General features: G+C 43.0%; 2 protein-coding genes across 3 annotated transcripts in view; both read right to left on the reverse strand.

The window, feature by feature from the left end:
- dgki (diacylglycerol kinase, iota) overlaps positions 1–18058 on the reverse strand; it is a 64349-nt gene extending 46291 nt beyond the window's left edge. Inside the window, exon 1 of the mRNA XM_025004925.2 lies at positions 17530–18058. Within this exon, the coding sequence (XP_024860693.1) occupies positions 17530–17753 (224 nt within the window). The 5' untranslated portion in view covers positions 17754–18058. The remainder of the gene's footprint in view (positions 1–17529) is intronic.
- A 5848-nt stretch (positions 18059–23906) lies between these two features.
- Positions 23907–26405, reverse strand: part of creb3l2 (cAMP responsive element binding protein 3-like 2) — a 29550-nt gene continuing 27051 nt past the window's right edge. For both annotated transcript variants that reach the window (XM_017411463.3, XM_017411464.3), the window contains exons 10-12: positions 26244–26373; positions 24410–24638; positions 23907–24326 (exon numbers count right to left, since the gene is read on the reverse strand). In XM_017411463.3, coding sequence (XP_017266952.1) covers positions 24251–24326; positions 24410–24638; positions 26244–26373 — 435 coding nt within the window. In that variant the 3' untranslated portion in view covers positions 23907–24250. The remainder of the gene's footprint in view (positions 24327–24409; positions 24639–26243; positions 26374–26405) is intronic.

Genomic DNA, 26405 nt, shown 5'->3' on the forward strand with positions numbered 1-26405 from the left:
ATATTCCTCTTTTATACCTACAATACACTTCTGTACTAAGAGTTCAACTTCAAAAATATTTCATAAAGAGGCTGCTGTAGTTTTCTCAGGTATTCCTGAGCTGTCATAGTACTATTTTAGAATCATTTTACAGCATTTCTTTTTATTTTGCCATTTGATTTTGCAGCCGAAAGTTTGCAGTTTGCTTTATCAGCCTCCTATCGACACTCATTGTGAAACTAAAAGTATCTAATTTTAGCAGCTAAAACCTCCCATCATGAAATGGTTAGACAGTATCTTGTTAAACATTCTTCAAATTTTAACCCCTGTGTATCGTAACACGGTCTGCGCAGAACTGGTCACTAAGTATTTCGTGTGCTTCTAATAGACTTTTCGGCTTCGTTTCCCAAAGGAAATACGCGACACAATAATCTACAGCAGGCTACGCAGAACAAATCGGAAAAAAAAAAAAAAAATGGCTCAACAAACAATAATGGCTCAAGCAAAAATGTTGGAAAGTTTTGTTGCAAACCGGCCTTATAGGGTCTGAGCAGGAGGCAAATTCTCAAAATGAAGAAGTGAAATGAAGAAAGTGGAGAAGAGAAGAGAAGAGAAGAGCATCTTCTCTGTGGATTACACACACAAAAAAACAAGGTCTTGGCTTTCGTAGAAGTTTGTTTTGCGCAGCTTCCTTCTCCTTTTCAGCTTCCTCCCTCTTGTCTTGCGCGTGACTGTGAAAGAGGATTATATAATAAACCCAAAGAGGCATTTTCCTGTTCAGATGAAGCTGGCTTTGCTTGTTTAAACAAGCGCTGTCCTTGCAGACACCTTAAGGCCGTACAATCAGGCTATCACCTGAGCAGGTGAACTCCAGAACTCCAGTACGAGCGAGTCTGCTGTCCCTCTCTCTAACATTAGCTGCCACCACAAAGGGAAAATAATACCACTACAGAGCAAGGATGGCTCCAGGAGAACTTACAAAGATTGTATGTTTTTCACAAATACCTAGTTTCAACTCATCCGCGCAAAAAAATCCAGATTGTGAAATCGTTTTTATGGTTTCCGAACGTTTTGAGGCAGAACACATATGTATCTCGCTGGATTAGTCATAGGTTGAGCCTGTCCTTCAGTTAACTCCTGCACTGGCCTAATTACCTCCTCTGGATGGGTGACTGGGGAGGAGGAGGAGGAGAGAAGAGGAAGGCAGGAGAGTGGCCGAGTCATACAGAGAGCGAGGAATACGGGGAAGCATTGTCAGGAAAAAAAGAAAAAGAGAAAAAGGAGAGGAGCATCTGGGGGCGGCCTTGGCTCTGTCTATAGAGGCCTTGGCTTCCCTCCTCTTCCTCCTCCTCCTCCTCACCATCAACCTCTCTCTTTTCACTCTCTCTCCTCCTTCTCCTCCACCTCATCCCGATGTACCTCTTGGATCTTTATTGCTTCATCCAGCACCTATTTATTATCTTTACTTCTTTTCAAATGTAGATGCAACTTTATTTGATTAAAGACAAGGCAAGGCAAGTAAGTCTGTCAAATATTGACCTCAACCCTTTGTTTCTGTATTAAATAGTAAAAATATAAGATATTAGTATATAAGGCCATGCCGATCACTGTAAAATGCAGGCCAAATTTGGTTAATTTGTTGTTAACAGCATTCAGATCTACTATAATATTGTAGATTGAAGCACTGCTGCTTCACTAGCAGCACCTCAGGTTTTTGTTCAACAGTCAGCAGAGTATCTTTCCCAAACCTCCCACTCAAAAAACCCACTCTGTTGCTATAAGCAGACAGAAGAGAGTGAGAACGCTGCTGATTGTCTGAACTGTCAGCTAACAGTCATAGAGACTGTGTGTCAACTCAGCATCCTGCTGAAACACACACACACATGGAAACAAAGAGTGATCTCCCACTTACTTGGTTTAAAAATACAGAGAACAAAGCTCCTTTTTTGTGTGTCATTCCCGTTTTGGATTTCCCAATCAGTTGTCAAAAAGTAAACAAAGTTATGAAATTATCAACACCTCCGCACAAAAAACAAAACAAAACAAAAACTCCCAAATATGCTAAGATGACGCTTACTTTGACACCGAGCCTGAGCTCCAACACATTCAGCTGGATCCATCTTTTCCACTTCAGGATGAACTAACAGGACGCAGGAGAGCAACAGGCAGGTAATCGTCCACAGAGGGGAGTTTGTTCATGTCAGCAGCATGGGAGACAGCACTGTCCAACCCAGACGTCAACTGCAACATTTCTGCACCCCGGCAGGTGTTGTACAGTCGTTTACTGCCAACAAGTACGTATAAAAACAACAACGTGACCTCATCCGGCGTCTTTTAGAACACATGACAGCACTGACGCCAATTCGCCCGTTCACGTGAAGCCTTTCAGACGGCAGAGGTCGCTGGACGACGGCGGGTATGGCGCAGGTGAGGCGACTCGAGTTTATGCGAGCGCTTTACGTACGAACGAAATGCAAATTTAAAGAAGCGCGGGCGTGAAGCGCGCAAAGAGAAGACAAACGCAAATAGATGCAAACTGATCTCACCAGATGCAAACCGAGGCAAAGGCACGTTTCTGGTGCTCGGCGCTGCTTCGTGGACTCAGCATCCGAGTGAAAAGAGCTTTGTGAATACGAAAGCTTGGGCTTTTTGTATGTTAAATGATCGTTGCAATTTCGTCACAGGAGACCTCGTCAAACTGGGAACGTGTGACAAGAACTTTCCCAGATGCTGAGCAAATGTGGTGCAAACCTATGAAATACTGCACATCGAGCTCCTTTGAAATGAACGAACTACGGTGATAATATAATGTATGTTACAGAACAGTATAGTACTAAATATGTAGTAGAATATACTAAATAATTCATGAAACATGGGTACAGTGTGTAGTCTTGTGACATGGCAGTAGGGATGTCGTCGTTACCCTAAAAACCCCAACATCACCTATTTAAATTCAGCTAAAAAACATCATTATGTCTCCTCCAGTCAGTAGTGTCCTACTCAGCAGCCAGTGCTGACACTAATAAAAAATTAGCTTTAAAAAAATAAAACTTGAACTAAAGAAACCAAATGTACTGACTAAAGATCTACTGATGTAAAGAAATTGCACCTTAAGAAATGCAGACATCAAAACAGAAATTCGAAATTCAAAAGTATTTGTTTTGATATTGTTCTTATAAGAGTTTTTTAGTCTAAATACAAATGAAGTGATTGTAGTTTTCAGATATTTTTGATTTTTTAAGAACTCCGTCGCTTAAACTAAAAGTTAGGTGCTCCAGGTTAACAAACAGAAAGGTTTTTGTGCAAATAACATAAAACAGAGAAAGAATTACTGCATATCTTCTTTTTATACCAACGTATAGATTCTTAAAATCAGCAAAATATCCATTTCAATACCAAGATTTCAAGTTCAACATTTATCATCATTCTGGCTCCTAAAAAAGATAAAAACAAATAAGACTGATAATAGGGGTGCCATCGTTTTGTAGCTTTTCTGCATCAACTCTTTTTTTTTTTTTTCCACTGGAAAAAAAAAAAAAAAACGGTTCCCGCTTATAATTTTGTCATCATTACAGAAACTCGGCTCGCAGTAGGTTCGTCTGCATAGCTCCTTTTTCAGAAAGGAAACTGTTTGTCACCCGACATTAAAGGCATTCAGCAGAGCCGTTCTTACTCAGCTAAAAGAAAGAAATAATGACATGCGAGGTTTTCCTCTGACATAACTCCTTACGTGTGGTGATATTTTAGATGTGAGTCAATATCACAATGTGATGATCGGGCATTGATTTTACACGCACACGCACGCACACACACAGTCATAGACACGCGTTTTGTGCAGCCAGACACCACAGCAGTGTTGATACAGTACAGCTTACAGTCAATTAAAACGAGTCACGAACCAGGACCAGATCACAGGAGTGATATACCCTCTCCTCACCCGTGCTCACATCCTCCTCTGACACCTACATAATTACAGAGTCTGCCAGCGCGCTTGTGTGCATGTGAAAGCGAGCGTGTAATGTGGGGGTGGCGTTGAGATTCACGCGGCGCATCTGTATCTGACCTTTATGGCTCCGAATAGGCACGCACGCACACAAAGAGGATGGCCAAGCGCTGCGAGAGGAGATGAACAGAGGGAGATAAACGAAGGGGAGACGGGCGGGCCAGAGAGTAGATGATAACATTTTTTTTAAAAAGGCAAGAAAGGGGAAACAGAAGTGAAGATTTATCAGAAAAGCAGATAAGGACTAGAAAAACCTTGAGAGAAAGCAAACGGAGAGGTTTATTTTACAGTAAAATGTGTTAACGTCAAAGTACAGCTGGCTAAAATTATTAATCATTTAGTGATGACACTCTTCAACCTGAGCAATTAAACACACACACACACACACACACACACAAAGAAAGCAAGAGTGAGATAAAGATGCTGTCTCACAAATTACAGTGTGTCTCTGAAGCTGAGGTTTGCTATGTCATGAGTGTGTGTGTGTGTGTGTGTTGGGAGTGTGTGGGCGTCTGCATGTGTGCATCAGTTCTGAATTTCGAAAAGAAAAAAAAAAAAAGGTGACAAAAAGCATTTCACAGGAAGAGAAAAGGAGCGCGGGGTAAAATAAACGCATTAAGATTCAAGTGCGGCGTCGCGTTCGTACGACACGTGTGTTTGTGCTTGTTTGTTTGCGAGGAAGAGCTCTGAGTGGAGACTCATCTTTCTGAGTGCTGAGAGATGAGCAGAGCTGGGTAATCCTACCTGCACACACACACACACACACACATACACTAGAGACTCTTCCACAAGGCTTTTAATCCGCGTAGCACACACTTGTTTGCAGACACAGGATAGAATATTGTGTGTCTGAACAGAAACATATAAAAAAAACAAAAGGGAGCAGCTACGAATGACAAAAACCTGCTTAGTGCCTGAGAAACCAAAAGCAAAAAGCAAGGAGGAAATGAAACAGAAGAATCCTTTGGCATCATGTAGAGCAGGAAAACACTTCGTGACTATCGGCCCTGGTTGGATGAAGCAGCTGGCTGTGAGCGCCGCTAAATTAGTCAGCACGATCATTTGGCAAACAGAGCCGCGGACCGCTCTCATCCATCAAAACCTCTGAAATACCTTTAAAAGATGATTACAGCACACAGTAAATCTATGGGAACAAAAAGGAGTGCCTCTTCCCCCCACCTCCCCGTGCCACCGCCAGTCTAAGCTGCAGAATCCATCTGGCAGAAAACCTCAGAGTGAAAGTATTTCAAGGATCAGAGGTCACAAAAGTGAGACTGGACGAGACAGCCTATTAAAAATAATACAAGCTCGCGAAGGCTGAAAGTGCTGGGAGGGCTTTCTCTGTCTCACTACCTGGAAATGCGTGAGTCTCTCGGACAGCTTTCTCTAGTTGGAATTTTTCTGGTTCTGCAGAGAAAAAAATAAGTCTTTTCTACATTGAAACATTTTCAGCCTAATCAGTTCAACTGAAGTATTCGCGCCATTAGTCCACAGCCAGACACGGAACGTCAAGCAACAATTTACAATCCCAACTCTATAAAAAAAGAAAAATAAGTTTCAGAAGGGATGTTGTCCCATTGTTGTCTGATGGAGGATGCTAGCTGTTCAATAGTTTTCAAAAGGCTCGTCTTTGCTGGATATTCTGTTTTATTTTCTGTCAGATGTTTTAAACTGGTGGGAGGTCTGGACTGCAGGCAGGACAGTTCAGCACCCGGACTCTTCCACTATGAAGCTATGCTGCTGGAATGGATGCAGCCGTTTAACATTGTCTTGCTGAAATAAGCAATGACATCACTGAAAAAGATGTCATCTAGATCGGAGCATATGTTGTTCTAAAACCTGTATATACTTTTCTGTATTGATTGGGCTTTCCCAAATGTGTAAGCTGCCCATGACAAAGGCACTGATGCACCCCCAAACCATCAGAGAGGCAGGCTTTTGAACTGATGGTCCCTTCCCTCTTTAGTATGAAGGACATGGGGCTCACGGTTTCCAGAAGGAATCTCAAATTTAGCTTTGCCTGACCACAGAAGAGTTTTCCACTTTACCTCAGTCCCTTTTAAATGAGCTTTGGACAAAGGAAAATGGATGGTGTTCACATCTGGCTTCTTCTCTGCCTGATAGAGCTTTAAGCAGCATTAGTGGATGGTACAGTGAGCTGTGTTTATAGACAACGATCTGTGGAAGTGTTCCTGAATCCATGCAGGGATGTCCAAAACAGAACCCAACCTGATTTTAATGCAGTGGCCCCTGAGGGCTCCAAGATCAGAGATTTGAGCTCAGAGATTTCTCCAGATTCTTAAAATCTTTTGATGATATCATGAATTGCAGATGATCTGACATTCAAAGGCTTCCCAATTTCTACTGAGAAACATTCTGAGATTGTTCTACTATTTTTAGACAATCTTTCATAGACTGGTGAACCTCTGCCCATCTTTACTTCTCAGAGATTCAGCCTCTAAAACAGTCTTTTTATCCCCAGTCCACTAACTGACCTGTTGCTTAATTAACCTAATTTATTTCTGTGAATAAAATACGGATTCATGAGATCTGCAAATCATTGCGTTCTGTTTTTATTTACATTTTACACAAAGTTCTAACTTTTTGGAATCGGGGGCTGCACTTCAACATGCAACACATTTTTTTTTTGTTTTTGTTTGAGGTACTAGACTTGTGTTTTCTGCAGCACAAAAACTCCATGCTAGTTGTTATGAGGTTTACCAAAAGAACAGTAGTGAAAACAGAGAACGGGAGGAGGAGTAGCAGTGATGAAGTTGGTGTCACCTCAGCAGTCAACTCCACAGGTTCATTACCGAGACAGATGGGCTTGTTGGAAGAGAGACGAGGCGCGACTTTCGGAGCAGAAATGTATCCCAAGAAAACACAGCCAGGCTTTCTTTTGCCCCCTCTGTTCTTTTTTCATTTCTACTTAAAATCGTGATCCGTTTACTTAGCTGAACTCTGTTTACTTCCTCGATTTACCTCCACTTGTGAGCTCCATCTTTTTCCCCCTCCCCTCCTCCAACTTTATTTTTGTGTGATTATTTCAGTGTTGAAAATGTTAAAAATAAACCGACCAAAGCAAAGGAGCAAAGTACACAAGCGTAAACCACAAGTATGAAGCAATATTAACAACAGAAACCCTGCTTTTGTGTTCCCCTTTCCTCTCCCAGCCATTTAAAGATCTGCAAAAGGAAATATTTAAACGCATAACTGCTGCAGTTTAATCCAGACATGAAGTCATCCGGCAGGGCGATCATTAGGACACTAATCAAGCACATGAGCCAGAACGTCGGCCTGCAGACCGGCCCGGTTTTATCAAACAGCTTTTGCTGATAAAGACGGCTTCATCAAAGTTTGCGCAGGCTTGGAGCTCTTTAGGAGCTCGCACACAATCGCTGAATGAAATCGCACGTGGCTAGCTGGCCAGTCCAGTCACTGAGGCGCTCAATTAGGCGTGCAATCAATCGCAGAGCCAGCTGTCCGTCCGGACACATTCACACATGGTTGGTGTCTAATTGGGTCCAGTTCTGCTCTGGTCGGTTAAAACGGTTAACGTAAATAATTATTCCACGACAAAACGCCTTTTGATAGCATTCAAAGAGAATGAGGAATCAATAGCACCCAACAAATGTTTTTGTTTCTGACTACTTCAGTTGCTTTTCTGTTTTTTTTTCAACAGAAAAAATAAATAAATCAGAGCGAGAACCGCATGTTACAGGGTTTCTGAAATGGAAACACTGCTGGACTGTGACAAGATTTACAACCTATTCTGGGCCCGTGGCTCTTTCCTTTACATTCAGAGGACCGTAAACAGACGCCCACGGCATAGAAAGTGGCAGGGAACACCGACCAGGCCATCCGTTCTGTCCCGTTTCATTTGAATTTAGATAACTGCAGTTTGGATTTATGCGGTCAGACCTGTTGTCGTTCACTTACTTACAGAGATGGTCATCATTATTCGGTTTATTCAGCTCACATTCTGCACCTAAAAACCATCCAGTTTCCTCTTTTTATGACATCTGCAGCGAGAAAAGACGGCAATTCCGAAGCTACGTACTTGACTTTGTTTAAAACCATGTAAACCACATCTTGTGTCACAATTGTTCTGCCCAGAAAAGGAAGTAATTAACTAAACTTTTAAATCAAGGTTCCTTTTCTGAACAGGTCCTCTTTTATCCTCTCTGACAGAAGAAAGAGTCACTTCTCTCTTTTTTTTTTACCCCATTTCCAAGCAGAAAAAGCCTCTTACAGCCAGCCAGACGACTAATAAGGAGCGCCTCCTGTTAGCCAATCCCTCTTAATGCCTCAGCACACTGTATTATGGGTGAAATACCCCCAACACAAACAGAATCGCTCGAACGCTCCTGAAAAGGCCAGGAAAAGGAGAGGGGAAACATGTCAGGAAAGCCTCTGTTCCAAAAAAAGACATCATCTGTCTTTTTTTTTATTATTATCCTTAGCAGAAAATGATAAATATGCATAAGAGAACACAAACACACCGCCGGCCAACTGGACCGGGGTTGTTCAGAGAGTGGAGGGGGAGAGTGGGGGGGCTTGGACTAATGCCCCTGTCTGAGTCTGACTATAGTAAATGTGTTCAAAAAAAAAAACTAAGACAAGAGAGGAATGGAGTGAGTCATTGTAGCAGAGTAACACTTCACATCATCGCGATTAAGATGCTTACACACTAACACATGCGCGTCATCCAAGATTCAGTTCAGCATGCAAGGAACCACCCTGGGCAAATATCTAACTCAGCCTGATGTTACATGTACACCTAAACAATTACATTTGCTTATATAAGCGAACGCATATGGGTAAGTTAAAAACAGGAAATGTGAATCTCGACTTTCGAGAAACTGCTGGGTCGTGTTTCATTACCAGACATGCCATAAATGAACGATTATTTGACAAATCAGCAATAACTGCACATCAAATGAAGCGTATCATCTGCTTTCATCTGGAAGTTTTTCACTTTCTGCATCATAATTTTTAATTTTTTTTTTTGCAGAGACAGTAACACGTGGTTACGGACGTCCAGCTGAGAGACGGAGAGGACGTAACAGTACGGTTGGGAAAAATGAGACACCATCAAGTCTTCATCAAAAACAGGCTTCTGTGGTACCTAGGGCTGCAAAATTTAGCCAATGAAGTATGACCCAAATGCTCTGAAGCCGTTACCATGGCAATCAACACCTAAATCAATATCAGAGTGCTTTCTGCTTTTATTCTTCTTATTATTAAATGCCAACCGGTAAATAACAAAGGACGAAACCAACATGCGTCAACATGAATTATAATTAGTTGGTTTCTGTATTTAATCCTGGGGTTCTCAGATCTCCCTTTCATGTTCACACGCTGGAGCAGACCACGAGCGTCACAGCTGCGTTACCACGATGTGAACGCAGCAAAAACATCTGCATCAAGTTTACGCCCACCGAGACCCTCAGACAGTTGCGCGACTGACAGCAGAAATCGACAAAGGCTTTTCTTCCAAGCATTAAAAACGGGAACAAATGAGCCGTCGCGCTGTGGCAACGCGTTTCCCAACAGCTGCGTGCAAGAAAAATAACAATTTACATACCAGAAATAAATGCTAAATAATCCTCCAAGACCTCGGTGATTGTGTTTGAGAGCCACCTGCAACACACTGGTCTGGAACCAAGCAGAAACTGTCAAACCAGGGAAAGCACGGTTAACTTCAGTTTCACAACAACGTGTCGTGTTATTGTAGGCCCGTCCATCATCTCTCACGCTACTTTTACGGCTGATTCTTTGACATTTCTGACAGCCGATTACCAGCCGTGCTCAATTACGATACGGGTGGAAAATGGTGGGTTTGCAACAGAAGCAAACTGAAGCTACATGTTACAAAAATATATATACGCTTGCTTAATTGTACAAGGATTAGATGTCTTTTGAATTAGTTCAATGTTTCCCCTCCTCTTTGTGATAGTAACATATTAATATGCAGGTCTATCTGATGGTGAGGATGAGAGGAGATGAGAAGGAAAACTGTGTCAGTAAGCCTTGTTTTCCTCCCATCAACAATTGGTGCTCTGATCATCTGTTTAAAAATTCATGAGTGTCTTTAAGCCGTCCAGACAACGAGGCGAGCGTTTCGCTGAATACAACACAGCCCGCGCCCTAAAACCAGCCTGAGCTCCGGCTGTGAAAGACATAAAAGAGCAGGTACCTCTGCAGGTGTGTTCAGGTGAGAGCTCTCATTCCTTATCGATTTCATCTGGCATCCGTTTTAGCCATCGGGGGACAATAAAGACGGAGGTGAGAGCTGTGTATATAAATGATGAGGTCCTGCTGCTGAGTCCATCCATCAACTGGTTGAAAGTACTTCATACATAAATAAAAATAGAAAATCTACCGGTCTTTAAAGGCACTCATTTTAAGAATCTATTGCAGCGCCATAAATATTCGATAATGTCACCGTGCACGACCACAAACTGACATGTCAACTAGAGTCCAGCGTGAAGAGACAGGCTGACTGAAAAAGAAACAGACACTGGTCAGCCCTAAAGCCACATCACAATGTGAGGCTGGAAATGGAAACACTAAGATAGGGAGCTAAAAACTGTTGACTTTGTTGTCGTGCCAAAATGCAGCACGACAAATGTGACTTGGAATCAAAATGTCTTTTTTTTTCCTTTTAGCAATTTCCATATTCATGTCAAAATTTTGTGGTGAAGAGGGAGCTGAGCTGCAAAGAAAAGCTCTGTGTTTACTGGTCAGTCTACGTTCCTACCCTCACCTACGGTCACGAACAGTGGGTAGTGACCGAAAGAATGAGATTGCAGATACAGGTGGTCGAAATGAGTTTTCTCCACTGGGTAGCTGGGCTCTCCCTTAGAAAGGATGAGGAGTTCGGAAATTCAGGAGGGACTCGGAGTAGAGCCGCTGCTCCACATTGAGAAGAACCAGTTGAGGTGGTTTGGGCATCTGGTAAGGATGCACCCTGGACGTGGGTGTTTTAGACATATCCAACTAAGAGGAGAACGAACCCTGGTGAGACCCAGGACATGCTGGAGGGACTATGTCTCTCATCTGGCCAGGGAACGCCTTGGAATTGTCCTGGAAGAGCTGGAAGAGGTGGCTGTGCAGAGAGATGTCTGGGCTTCCCTGCTCAAGCTGCTGCCCTCGCGACCCAACTACAAGTGGTAGATAATGGATGGATGGAAAAAATTGACTCAAAACAAACTAAACTTTGTCTTCTATCACACGTACACCAGTTACCAGTTTTAAAAGTATACCAAGACGTTAAAAGGTCACTGTGTCAAAACCATGACATTTTCCCCAATAAATCCTTCCTACAGCCTGAATACCTAAGAACGAGTTAACAGAGACGGGGCATATTTTATCATTTCCCCCTCTGTTGACCAGACCAGTCGCTCTGAGTCGTCATTCAATTCTGTACGGCAGGACGTCATCAGTTGGTTGTACATTTCATCGGGTGGTGGATAACTCAGTCAGCCATCATGACTAATCTACCAAAGGAGAGACACCTATCTCTTTTTAGGGTAACGTTGCTTAGAAGCAAATGTTTGCAACAAGCTACAAGAGGTGAAGCAACAGCAAACTGAAGGCTAATAACCCAGCTAACACCAGCTTGTCAAGCTCTCAACGTGACTTTACAGAGCAGAACAGCAGAGGGAAATTATTCCTGTGGACAACAGGCACAATTGTTTTAGAAATATAAATAAACTGATCTGGTGCTGTACTTTACTTTGATACTGGTGTGTATCTTGTGGAGCTAAAGAAAGACAGATCCTAGCTGTTTCCTCATTCCTCTTAAAAGGGAAAGACGTCATTTTTAAGGAACATGACACAAAAACCAAACACAAAACAGTCTCTTAAAGGGGAGACTCCAGCTCCCTAAGTTAATAGTGTCATTAAACAAGCTGCTCGTGGAGAATTATGTCTATAATATCTTCTGCAGCTCTTGATTTTACGTTATAAATAAAAAAAACGCTGATCACAGATCGTCTTCAAACCTGTCCTAAATGCAAGAAAAACACTGATTTTAAGCAGCGTGCGTCAACATGTTCAATTGTGTTCCCTCAGTCTTCTTTGAAATCTCATACTGCCCACGCCTGATCGGGAGATAATATCCATTATTGTGCTTTGTATCTTAACCATCTTTGTTCGAACTCACAGACGTGTTGCACGCTGTGCACCGTTGTGTGCCTTTTTTTTGTTTTTTTTTTTGCTTTTGCCCTCTCCGATTTAATTTCCCAAAGGGAAGCCGCGGCCCCGAAGGTGCGCTGCTGTTGCACAATTACTGTAAGCAGAGAGACACGTTACAGATGTTTCCAAAGGCTGAAATCCCTTCTTTCCTTCAGGCTGTTTAAGACGTGTGTACAGTGTTCAGACAAAACAGCCCGACATTATAAAAGTTAAAAATTCACGAATGCCTTTTTTGCAGCTATCGCGGTGAGGCTGGGATCAATTTTGCCAAGAGCTACACCACAAATCAAACGTCGCTTTTCCCCTCTACAAGTCGAACCGCTGTGTAGTCTGATTTAAATTTGAGAGTGAAGTTCAGCATCAGAAATCACCAGCTGAGGCTCTGATTTTTCTAAATATATCTTGGGGTGGTGGTGGTGATGGTGGGCGGGGGAGAGTCGGGGGTAAATCCTTTGTTCTCACACTGTTTCTAACAAGTCACGAGTCTGGGTCTTATATTTAGAGCAGGTTAACTTTTTAATGCTCACGATGTGTCGCCGTCACCCTGACATTACCATCACCTCGTTCATATTTCTTCAGTAATGACTCTCCTTTGACTTTGTATCAAACAGGTTTTTCTTTTTTCTCTCCTCATCTCCTTTTTTTTTAAAACCATCTTTATTCTCCTCCTCTCCCCGGCGCTCGGCCCTAATTGAAAGCTGAATAGAGCTTTAGATTCTGGCGGCATCGGATGATGAAAGGCCTTTGATCACTGTTTACCCCTGCAGGTGGTACACAGCAGCAACAGCACCAGATACGTTCGAATCCCTTTATGCGTTCCTCTCTGCTCGTGTTTCGTTCCTGTCTTCCCGTCCCTACGCTGCGCCCTGACTCACGCTCTTTTCACCAGACGAGCGCGGGACTGTGTGCTCACGCTAATTGAGATCTTGTGTGTGTGTGTGAACAGTGGAAGGATAATGTTACTAAATCCCCGTTGCGCGGCTGTTTGTTTCTGCAACATTTCCCTAGAAGTAAAATATGACCCCATAAGACGTTTGGGTGAGGAAACAAAGCCTTTGATTCTTTGTGGTTTACCCTTTTGAGCGAACAGGCTACGCTGGTATGTTTGCCAGCATGCGCGGCATTTAGGGGTTCGTTTATGGCTCTGGACTGTTGTAACCTGTCCCGCTAATCAGCTGGCACGATACCGGCCATGTTTGGAAAAAGTACAGTTAATAATTTAATTTGCTAATTGAACCGGAATGAATGATCAGTGTTGAGCTCATTAATCATTCATTACAACAGAACTGCTAAGAACACTTTGGTTTGATCAGCTATTAGCACGCTGAAGCTAATTTCCAGTGCAATAATGATTATAAATGTCAACATTTATCCTGATCGTCTTGTTTTCTGACATTTTAGACACCAAACTGTCGAGAACTAGCGGCAAAGCCAGGTGTTCTCAAATAGCCGTCATCTGTGGGGAAAAAAACGCCCTGTGCTTGAACGCACCACAAAGATGACCTCCATCTCTGACTTACAATCCACACACGAACAAAAAAAAAAAGGGGGCTTGATTTTCAAGGCAGGCTGGAGCCGTAGTCGACATGTTGTTCTACAACAATAAAACAAACAGTGCATCGTCTGTGTAAACACACGCCGACTCAAGATGGTCGCCACAGCTAATCAATCTTGGCTCCAGCTCAGTCAGTATTGCAGATATTGAGCTAAAATCCAAGCTGAGAGTCATCCCCAACGCTTACTCGCACGAGATCCTTCTTTCAAAACTTTGCTGCTCGTGTTTGTTCACCATTCAATTGTAACGTATCGAAACTAACACAGGGAGCATCGCAGTAACTCACAAAGAGTTCATTTACAAAGCTAAACGTGAAGCAGACTCAACATGCATGATCTCTTGACGAGGTCCGGCGACGAACGCCAAAGGCCTGAAAGCGCCAGATACTTTTGTAAGCCGTAACTCCAGTCGACGTGTAAATCTGAAATAAAACGCCCTCAAAGCGAGCTCTCCTTCCTTCTCTCAGCTCTCCATCTGTGTGAACATCAGTCTGATCAGTCAACAACACGACTCAAACAACAGCAGATGAACTGATGTAGGGCAACGTTTACATTCATGTAAGGAGTTTCAATCAGAATGTCACTTTGAGCATTTTGCACACCTGTATTTATCTTTCATATTTATATTTTTTACCTTCTTGTGTAGGTTCTTGTATATTTGCTGACGCAGCAATGCAAACACCACCATTGAGGGGGGCAAATAAAAATGGATTCTATTCTATTCCATTCTGTTCTGTCATCATATCTCCCATGACTAATCCCACTTTAAGTGCAGCTCTCAGCTTTAGTGAATATTTCATGTATTAATTTCAGCACAGCCGTTCGTCAGCTGTGACTCATATTCCAGTAAGGCTGAAAACGCTGTCTGCAGTCAGAAAACAGTGGAGTTTCTTGGTCTTAGTTTTGTTTTGCAGCTGTGAACGCAACAGGAGGCTCTTCCTCGCCTTAAGAAGTCCATCGTGTGTGGCGGGCCTCAACATCCTAACGTGACAGCAGGCTGACCGCCACAGACAGGGAGGAAGAGCCGTCCGCGTACTGACGGAGCGTCAAGCCGACCAACTAATTGATGTAATGTCTTACAAACGCGCACACGCTGCCGCACTGACTAACTTATTGGCACACCGAAGCGCGCGCTCTTCTGCAGTCAGCAGGGGTGAGACGTCCGAGAATAGATAAAGGGAAGGACACACACGAGGCATTCTGGGAACACACACACATGCAGACAAAGTGTGACAAATTTCTAGCAGGTAAGTTCCACATGCCTCGTGCTGCTGGAAGCACACGCTGCCACAACCTCACACACACTCACACACACACAGATCCTGCTTTTGATGTTTCAGCACCATCATTTTCGAGCTCTTTCATATGGCTATGTATGGTAATTCCCTTGTTGGCACTGGCCGCTTCAAAGCTAACGTGAACTACCGCCTCGCGGACCATTTCTCCAGACTGGCGAACTCCATTCCCTCCTCGTGGCCGATTCCCTGAGAGGGGCAGCGTTCACAGATCATCTGCGGCAAAATGAAACACGGTCAAAGGTGAAAACAACCCCACATACTACGGCATCTTAGCTAGCGGCAGGTTTGTCGTGCTGCGATGTACGAGCCCCACATTCGCGAGCTGACAAAGAAGAAATTAGGAACTTTCTTCGCCATCTGACCTGCTATTTTCATATCCTTGTTTCAGTGAAACACCACTGTGGTGGAAGTAACAGGCTCTGCTGTGACACGAGGCAAATGTTCCCTTTCCAAGTGAAATTAATCCGACAGGGGAATCCACTGAAGCCACTGACCGAACACCGAGCCAAATGACAGGGGGGGGGGTAACATGAGCAACAAAATAAATTCACCACTTTTTCCTTTTTTTTTCCCCTTAACCTTGAACGCTATATGGATGTAGACACATATATCAATCATCATAGGTTTAAACTTACAAGAATATAAGCAAAACCTATTAATATTACCAAATATATATTTTTTTTTTTTCTATTTTAAGCGTTCTGCGGTGAGTCTTTTGTTGTTTAAATGGCAAAAGAAGCATCGTTATCAGCTACAAATGATGATTAAATGCGTTCATTAAAGGAAACAAGAGGTGCCGATGGATGGATTTTATAATCAGAGCACAACAAAGTCTATTTGAAATCATATATTCAGTCTGAGATAAGTTAGTACAGAGGAGAGAGGCGATAGCATCCATCTGTTCACCTAATTCTGTGCAAAAAAACATATAGAGGGAAGTAAAAAAAATAAAATAAAGTTAATTAACATTTTTAGGGAAGTGCAACATTGTGGTTTAACTGCACATACAACAGCTTAAACAGCTGAAGTGGCAACTGTGAGAACAATCGGAAGAACACGCAGGGTTTTCAACGAAAGGAAAACGAATACGGCGATAATTTCACCGAAATTTCCACCGCCGGTGCCCGACTTTCACAGGAAACACCCAGGCTTAACCCAGAGGTTCTGCTGTCGAAATAACCAGCTCCATCTCCATCAGTTGTTAAGATTTCATCGTTCAGAGCTGCTCCAAATTTGCAAAATGGGCGCTTTTTATGTCAGAAGTCTGCAGCGCATGGTTTGTGTGAAAGTCAAGCTTGCCGGGACTTACAGGTTTCTTTTTCTTTACCAAAGCAAACACTTCCTCCGATAAAACAACACCTAGCATCTTAAAAACGGAAAGCGCCAAGCAGCTGTGGGACTTCCCAGGATGCAGCGGGGAGTGCTCCTGGAAACCTCGCCGTTTTTTCCTTTTGTTTGGTTTGCTTGTTTGTTTGTTTGACTCTAAAGATGTAAAATAAAAAGAGCGCAGAGCTGGGTGAAAGCACTTTGTATCACGGTAAATCAAACTCAAGTGGTGGGGGGGGGGGGATTAAAAACACCCTGGATGGGAAAATGGCTCAAGAACACAATTCATCGCCTGTCAAAGGAACTACAGTGGAATTACAGCTCATCTTCCCTTTTTTTAAAAGGCACTTCACTCCTCAAATGGGGCCAGTTTATGGAGCGGGAATATTATTTACACGACGCGCACTGAACTGACATGGATTTATGAACTTTAGGATTTCAATATTTTTTAATCTCAGATTTGGGAAATCAATGTGCTTTAATTGATGCAGGATTGATAACCTGGCCCAAAAACACAAACAAACAGGACACATGTGATTAATTACACCTTCAACTAGATAGATAGATAGATAGATAGATAGATAGATAGATAGATAGATAGATAGATAGATAGATAGATAGATAGATAGATAGATAGATAGATAGTCACAATGACAGCCATCAGCAGCAGCTGCCAGTCACAGAGGGGTGTGAGGCTGCTGCTGACATTCACGCACACATAAACACACCAGCATATTTCCCACGAATCAATACTGTTTGTCTCCCTCCCTCTTCACATGCTCCAACAAAACAAGGATACGCACCGCCACAGGCAGGGAGCTGCACACACATTTGTCTGCATGCAAAACTGCTTTGATCCCACACTGATTGGGGCTGAAACGGCCCTGCTTTGTGTGGCTTTAATAGTGATGATATTAATGATGATATGTGGCGGTTCGTAACAGCACCGAGCAGGCTATAGGAGAAGATTTGTCCGCGTTTCCTCTGTGTCCTTTCCTGAAAATGACATTTTGGTTTTTTTGTTTGTTTGTTTGTTTGTTCGTTTTTTTGCTCAAATTCCCTGCATTATCCAGTGAAACAGGCTACATACGCACTAATAAATCTGGACCACATCCTGCTCTGAGCGATATCCTGTCTGTCTCCGCATCCTCCCAGCTGTCCACTCACCGATACGAGGTCTGTTTTCTGAACGCCAGTCCCCTTAATTTCTCCTCCAGAGACTCCTGTTCCATGTCGGGCAGGCTGCTGAACGTGTCGCTGCAGCCCATGGCAGCCTCCTCCGAGCCCGCGCCGGACTCCGAGTCGCCCCCGTCGGCTCCGAGTGACGCCGGGCGAGCACCGAAGCCGCCCGCCGCGGCCGGGCTAGCGGGGTCCGTCGCTTGGGGGTCCATGCTGGTCGGTCCTCGCTGTCTCGCACCGCGCTGGACCCCCCACCGCCTCTCCGCCCCGGCTTGTGACGGGACACAGATGCCGGTGGTGTAGGGGAGACGAGGACTGAAATGTTGGCGGAAATAAATTTAAAAAAAAATTAAAGAAAAAAAAAGAAGAGGAAAGAAAAAGAACCGCGACGTTTACGTTTTAAGCAGCTCGACTGCTGAGCCCTGTGACCGTTGGGCGCCTTTTATATGCCGCAGCCAGGTACAGCAGCACGCGCGGTGCTCCTCTCTCACGAGCTCCTGAACCAACTGGCTGCGAGCTGCGTGCGTCAAGCTGCTCACGTAAAAAAACAGGAAGAGGAATTCACTGCTTTCAAAATAAAAGACAGCCGTTTCAAAACTACAATAACAAAAACCGATCAGAATCGTTGTACGTTAAATTAATTATTATTTTATGTTGTTTAAATGGTTGGTTGTTTTTTACTTAGACATATCTAGGCTAGGAAATAAGTTTCGGTTCTGAAGTATATCCAAAAAATAAATAAATACAAAACTTGTATTCCTGTTGCCTGTTTAGACAAAAATGAACTGTATCGATTTTCACTGAATTAAAGTGTTATAAAGACGAAACATATTGAATTGGAGTGGATTCATTTAACCTGATTTGAGCTTTTTTTGTATTTTCTTGATATAAAACAATACCTTTTTCTGACCCTTTGTTTCTTCTGCGTTTTGAGCGTTTTCTTGTGTGTAAAATCTCAATAATAGCCTACATCTGTAATACACCCCAGCGAACACAAATCTTATTTTGGCCTAAATATGGTTTCATTGTTTACATTCAGTACCAAATTTGAACAGCATGCAAATATTTTATTAGTCAGTCAAGGTCAAATTTATAACTGCAGACCAAAACTAATTATTTTGAAGTTTCAAAGTTTCCAAATCCCATTTTTCAATCAGTTAAAGATTTGATTAAATCAGTTCTAAATATCAATTACACAGCTGTAATTACTTTACATTCAGATGTGGAACAGGATTGTAATGCATGCACTGGCTTACATCATCTATTAGTATTAAAAATATGCCAGCAGGAAATATTGTAACTACATTGCAGAATTAATCTTATTTTGAATGAATTAACCGGAAGTTGGGTATTTAATTCTTTGTTAAATGACACGCGTTAAAAATATGAAAAGGCGCGAGCTGGTGTGTGAGGGCCGCGACAATTTGCACGTTTATTTATTGCCAAATCCAGCATCCATCTTTCTTAATACTCATCCATCCATCCACCCACCCACCCATCCATCCATCCACCCATCCATCCATCTGTCTCAGGGGACAAGCAGCGTGGCATTGTGGGATATTCCCTCTCCTCGTTTTGTGCAGCATCATCAGTCAGAAAGTAGGACAGAGTGAGCATACTCCCACGAACACATGTCAGTGTCTCACTCTGAAACACACACACACACACACACTGTGGAGTCTGCATGTCGGTATCTTTCATCATGTTAACATTTTCTCCTCCTCTCACAACATTTTGTAGTAGTCATCCTCATCTGTCAGACCGTTTTTGTTACTCATGAACATCGGGTTCATTAATTAATCGATGAGCTAAAGACTCCATTTCTCTTCTGCTATAAAGCAAACCATTCAGGCAACACGACTTCAGTCGTTCCAGATAATATGGTTCTTTAACTCTCATTTCCTTGGACAATTAGTTTCCTTACAGACAGGAAATAACGAGTTGGGGACCAAATTCTTGGCTTCATCCATGCAGTCTTATACCAGGGCTCTGCAAGCTACAGCTCTGTTTGACCAAAAACAACAGGAAAATGATCATTATTTATATTCATAACTACAATAAAGAAGGTTCGTTTCATCCAGTTTTGTGCAAATAATACTTCTGTGACAAAATGACACTAGTAACACGAGGATATAAAAGGATTGTTAGCTCGTTATTAGTTCGTTAAGATGTTTTTCTTTGACATTTAACAGAAAATGTAACCTTTTCTAACACATTTGAGACAAGTTGCTGAGGGGGAAAGAAACGTATTGCACACCTAAAATACGGCGAGTCAGTCTGAGAATCAGAATACTGAATGATGGGAAAAAAAGAAAACACTTAGATTAAGTTTGCTTAACTGAAGCTTGACCTTTATTAAACAAAATTCAATAAGTCAAAATTAAATATTGAATAAACTGATCGATTTATCCCAGTGCAAGCTTCTGTTTTATGATTTAAAGTGGGATATTTCTTCATTTTCCACAAATATGGACAGGATTCACATAGAGTTGCACAGTAGATAAAGCTTTTGTTGTCTGCCGTCATCTGTGTGCATCTGTTAGCAAAATATCTCATAAACCGAACAGATTTTAATAAAAATTTTAAAGAGATCACTGGCTGTAGATCTACAGCTGATGAACCTCTGAAGTCGTCACTTAACTGACTTTAGCAAACACATAAAAATGGCCACAACTCAGTCAGTTTTACAGATATTGAGCTAAAACGTGGTGTGGTAGTAGCTGAGAGTCAACCACAGCACATACTTTAAGTGCTGCCTGATCATGCCAGACCTATAGTTTGAAAATTTGGCATGAAATTCATTCATATAGACAAGTTTTGTCTTTTCGTTTGTTCTAATATATAAAAATACCAACAAATGTCAAGAGTTTGTTACAATTTTCTTAAATTTTGCTCAATTTGATGACCGCTTTCTGAGTTCGAGACCCTAAAGTTTTATTTCTGAGCACTAATAAATCATAATTAACGAGCTCTGTAACGACAGTGCTTCGGCTCGGTATCCTCTTCCCCCAATCTTCACGTCAGCGTCCCGGCGGCACGAGGCGTGGAGCTGGGATTTACTGCTGCCGAGTTGCTACGAGGAGGAATTGTTTGGAAGCTGCAAATTACCTTCGGAGTGTCGGAGAGCGACTCGTGCTTCTCATTACGAGGCGCTGCTGCTGACCCATTTTCAGATGTCATGATAGAAGAAGGGAAAAAAAATAAAGGAGGGAAGCTTCTGCAAACTCTTCATACGGCTTCATTTTTATGTCTGCAGATCTAAATAATTCTGTGAATCAAAGGAAGACAGGATTGCTGCTGTAAAGTCTGAATGACATCTCATGTCATGCTGCAAACAACTCGACCCCCCTTTTTCCTGCCTTTTATGGCTTCAAAACGATAACAAAAGGAAGCAGACATAATTAAAACCCATTTGGGAAGCATCAGAGCTCGTTAAAGCATTTCGGATTAGGTTTGAAATCGAAATGGTAGGGATCAGATGGTCTCGGCCCCAGAATTTGTTGGGATTTAATTGAATCTGTCCTTTTCGCAACGAGATAAATGTCCACATGGCCGCAACACAAGGCCACAGCGCGACAGACCCATGTCGTTGGAGAGAACGGCTACCTTGTAAGGTTTTGTTTCATTTTATGACACTTTTTTTCCCCCCACCAAACTGCAAGGTTAAATTCACTGACTTAACCTTGTTGCATCATCAAAGGTCGTCATCGAACGAGCACAGTGGGCAAAACGGCACGTGCTCCTCGACATCTTCACTAAAAACTACACTTAGCACAAAAAGTAAGGACATGTCTGTTCGGCTGACTGTTTGGTTGTCGCAACAATGACTCTCGGCAATAAATCTTACGCCGTTGAAAGGCTATTTCCCCTTAAATGGTGAAACGCAGGAAAATGCATTTGTGGGTTGAGCAGCAGAGCTGAAAATGTGGGTTTTGCTCATTAAAAAAAACTTCCCTGCTGAACAGCTGGTTCTGCTGTTGAGTCATATTTGGCATCATTTCTTACATTGGATGATTGGCGTCCTAAAAAACAACACATATTGGCAGTTTAACAATCTATTTGTTTACCAAAGAGGGGCATCGGCAGCATGTGGAAGAACCATACACAGCCACAAGAGCCTGGCACCTCCTCCTCTTCCTCATGTGCTCATTCCGTTCTTCAGCCAGCGTTTGTTGGTCACTCCGGAACGAACAGCACGCCCAGGCCGATCCCACAGGTGTCCGGCGGGGTTGAGGCCAGGACATTCAGTCCTCTCCACCCCCTAATTCTGGAGGTAGTCTCTGATCAACCTCGCTCCGTGGGGGTCGAGCGCTGCCGTCTTTGAGCCCAGACTGCGGAGATATGGGGTTGCCACTGGTTGCCATATAAGGGTAAATGAACAGGCTTTCCGACGGTCTGAGATTTATTAAGAAGCATTGTTACAAGCATTGAAACACAAATATCTCCCTCTTTTTGTGCCGTTTATTTACACCTACTCTTAAAACAGAGATAAAGGTTTTAAGGTCAAAGCCTATAGTGCGTTTTACCCGTTTCCAAAATAGAATATTGTTCATGTTTTAGACTAAAATAGATCTGAACTCTTTTATTTATTTATTTATTTATATAAGTAAGAATATTTGCTGTAACTGGCAAAAGCTAAAAAAAAGCCTCGATGTGTTGGATTCTGTTGTCTTAAAGTTAAGTTTATAAGCAGTCCCCTTTAAAGAAATAGGTCCAAAATAAAGTTTTTGTCATGCTGTGACTGAGCATCATTAAAACTAACTGTCTGGTGAAAGAAAGAAGGATTATATATTTTGATTTTCCATGTTTCGGTTCAATGTGTGGCCCTTTGATTTCCTTAAAATAGATCAGTTCAGACCTCGTGAAGAGGGGTTCTGTGGCCAGGTTACAAACAATTAATATCTTACCTCTTCTAGATAGCTCTTTGAACGACTCCAGTTTGGAGAAATAGTTTCGTTCTGTCCAGAATAACGAGCATGTAAAGAAATCCTACAGAACCCCACTTTGAAAGCTTCGAACCATCACTTAAACTAAGGAAAAAAAAATGTTGACTACCTCTAACCTAATGGATGGTTCTGAGGGGTTTGATTTGTCACTTTGCTGTCCCGGTCCATCTTCCAGGCAGATACGAGTGCTGGAACCGGCTTTTAGAGTCGACTGAAAAAACGTTGAATTAAGAATAAAGAAAAAAAATCTAAACACCGCAAATGAAACTCCAACAGAGGTACTTAAAACACACACACAGTTTCTGCTTTTACTAAGTAAAATATTTTATTATCAAAGCAAGTAGACAGAAGCCAGTCTAGATTATTTACACAGGAGCAACAAAAGGAATGAAATCAGAGTTTTAAAACCGTCTTTACTGGCTGAGAGGTTTACATAGTAAGACATTTTTTTACAGTTCGTTTGCCTCGTGTTTCCAAAAGACATGGAAGTGAGAAATGGGACGCCTGTATCGTTGAAGCCTTTCGTTCCGTTTCTACGGTTTGAACGTTTCAGCACACGTCAGCTGAAAGGCAGGATGAAGCCTTCTGGAGTCCCGAGCTGCAGCTCTCGAAGTCGTCCGTTCATAATTTATCGACAGCTCGGGGAGCCCAAAATAGAGCGGCGATGAATTATGGATCGCTCCTAATCCGCAAAGTTTTCCTCATTCATTAACAATCCACGTCTACAAAAATAGAAGCCCTCTTGCATTTACGAGAGGATTTATTTTTGGCAAATGCTGAGTAGCAGCGAGTGAAGGCTCCTAAGAGGCAAAACATTATTGCGAGGCAGTTAGCTTAGCTTAGCATAAAGGCTGGAAGCAAAGGGGAGCGGCGAGCCTCACTCGGCGGCCACCTCATCTCGCGCTCCAACACGTAAACGTAACCAAAAATTTAAATGCTTTCGCCAGACCCCAGATGTCACATCACGACTTCTTGCTTTGCACACAAAAGAAGAACTTAATGCATAAGAACGCAGGTGAGTTCAAACGGGACACAAATGTCCAACACAGCGTGGAAGAAAAACAACAATAAATTAGAGGTTTTTCTTTGAATTTACAGTGGCGGGGAAACGGGACGATTTTAACTCGGCGCTGCAAACTAATCCGCAAATCTTTAAACGTCCCCAAAATACGTGCGAGTGTCGCCACGTGTGGGACACAAACTCGCCAATCTGTACGCTTTCCACCAACGAGAAACACTGACTCTTTTAAATGGGACTGAAACGAAGCCTCGACGCAGGAAACTTCGATTCAGACAACGTAAATAGAAACAATATATATATATATATATATATATATATATATATATATATATATATAAAAGAGTACAAATAAAATAAACACAACACAAGCTTGTATCAAAACAGGATGAATGCATGAGTGGAATGGAATAAAAATATTTAATAGCAACAAAAACGAAACAAAAAGTCTATAAATACAGAAGTCGCCGTCATTGTCCTGTAAAAGGCCTCCCGCGTTTTAAAAGTTAAATCTAATTTTCTCTGGACTAACTGCCTCACGGCGTCTTGGCTGCAACAACCAGCCGACTCACGGAACGATCAGTGCAGCTTTTGCTTCCCGCGGAAAGACAGCCAGTGCCTCTTCGTTGTCGGGATTTCTACCGTTACAGTGTTTCGTGTTGAGCGGAGGCCTGAGTCGATCGGCTGCTGTAAGGAGGCTTGCTTCAGGACGCCCAGCGTGCTCCAGAGGAATGAGGGTTTGTTCTCAGGAGGTCTCGTTGACCGACCGGTCCAGCTCTATCACTTTACTGCTGCCCTCGCTCGACCTCTGATCCAGGGACCTGAGAGAACAAAACACGCGGAACGTCGTTAACGCCTTTAAAGGAACCTGAGAGCCGAGCGCCCGGCGGAGGCATCAGCTCACCTGTGCAGGTCCAGGAGCAGGTTTTTCTGCGTGTCGTTGCTTTTATTCCTGAAAGGCGGGTGTGTCTCCGCCCGGTCGGGCTCCGCCCCGACTTTCTGTTGCTCCGAGAGGCGCCACGCTGCCATGACGACGGCCGTCGCGTCCTCCCAGTGGTCGGGGTACTCGCCACCCAGGCCGAGGAGGTGCGGCTGCTCCTCTTCGAAGGTCGACAACAAACTCCTGGACTTCACTGAAGCAGATAAATAAATGAGGGAGGCCAGTTTAGTGAGGGTAGGGAGCAGGTGGAAGAGAGTCTGGAGAGGTGGGGAGTAGCTTTCTTTGCATTTTAAACAGCGGAAAGTCTTTTAGTTAGTTTTTCTTTTTATACCAGGCACCATGTGTTTTCTTTACTGTGAAAAAAGAAATAAAACACTTGAGTTTGTGTGAGCAGGATGCGAGAGGAAACTGAATTTGATCGTTAAGAAAAATTAGATTTGACCTCGATGACCAAAGTAAGTAAGTGTGTGTTTCAGTGTGTGTTTCTGTGTGTGTGTGTGGGAGGTAATAAGGATGCAGTGAAAGGTCAACTCTTTGGATCGGCCTCTGTATCTGTTACCGCTGAGCTGGAGGTGGAATCTGATTAGCGCTGACGTTATGATGGACCAGAGTTGTACAGGTAGGGACCGATGACTCATTACAGTGGAAACAAGCAGGCCAAGGGGAAAAAAAAACTCAAAACTTTAGAAAAAATGACTAACTCAGTATGTGTGCATCTACTGCCAGTCACTTATGATACTTGAGTAAATCTCTCGGCGTCTTTTAGCTGCATCTCTAGAGCGTCTCACGCCAAGCAGGCCTTAAATCCGACATCCTGGACTGAACAGAGACAATCAACCCAAGGCAGTGAAGCTGGAGTCCAACATGGGGGACAGCTGAAGGACATAAAGAACCATCTTAAGAGCAAAAGGTTCTGCCTACAGACAGAAACTAGAACCCTAAAGAGCTGGGGCTCCATGATGCACCCTTTCAGCGTTTTGTAAAAAGTTCATCCTCTTTTCCTCTCTTCATTAGGGTGTCATACAGCTCTCTCCAAATAGGTTCATTATTTATTTATTTTTTTCTTTTACCTACTTGGAGGCAGCACAGTGAGCTGTGAACAAAACGTCCTTTCCGGTGAAGGACATGGACGCAAGAGGAAATGCGACCCCAGGTACAAATGGCAGGAAAAGAGCCAAGTGAACCAGCTGAACTACAGGGTCGGGGTATATCACTGTCTCCATCTGTCCCGTTTTAAATCATCGTGGACTCCGTGGAAGAAGACCAAGGAGGGCTCGACTAATGGCAGGGGGGAAAAAAAAGCCAAACAGGAATTCACCAAAAGGCAAGTTTCTCGGAGAAGTTTCTGGGACTGACGAGACGATCCCGGGGCTTTCTGGCTCCAGTCAAACCAGTCGTATTTATTTATGTTTTTCCGATGCCCGTCGGAGGGTCCTGGCAAATGTGTCCGCGTCTGGAAATCGGCTCCAGCTGAACTATCAGTGGGAAGTTGTTTAACGGCACACCCAGGAAACAAACAGTAACAGTCACTGCCCTCTGCCCACTTAGCTCTTGTTTTTAATCAGTTTCGGTCTTCGCATGAGCTGAAAAAATATATATATATATATATATCCAGCTCGTTAGCTGCTCTGAGCCCCACAGCTTTGTCTTCTCAGAAAAAAACGACACAAACAGATCAATCAATCGAAGCTGAAGACGGCTCATGTTAATGACGTCACCGGCAACTAAAAATGGGTCTGTCTTTGCAACCTTTTTACGGAACACGTCACAGATAGCGTGTCTGAGAGAGAGAGACTACCTGTAGCTGTGTAGGACTCCTTGACATCCACCTGTTTGGACGGTACGCTCGTTTCAGTGACGCTCGAACACGGAGTCAAACCGCTCGGATAAAAACTCCCCAGGAACAGGGCGAAACACAACACGACCACCTGGAAAAAAAAAAGGGGGGGGGGGGGGGGGG

This window comes from Kryptolebias marmoratus, linkage group LG18, assembly GCF_001649575.2.
Source record: "Kryptolebias marmoratus isolate JLee-2015 linkage group LG18, ASM164957v2, whole genome shotgun sequence".
In the NCBI taxonomy this organism is placed as follows: Eukaryota; Metazoa; Chordata; class Actinopteri; order Cyprinodontiformes; family Rivulidae; genus Kryptolebias; species Kryptolebias marmoratus.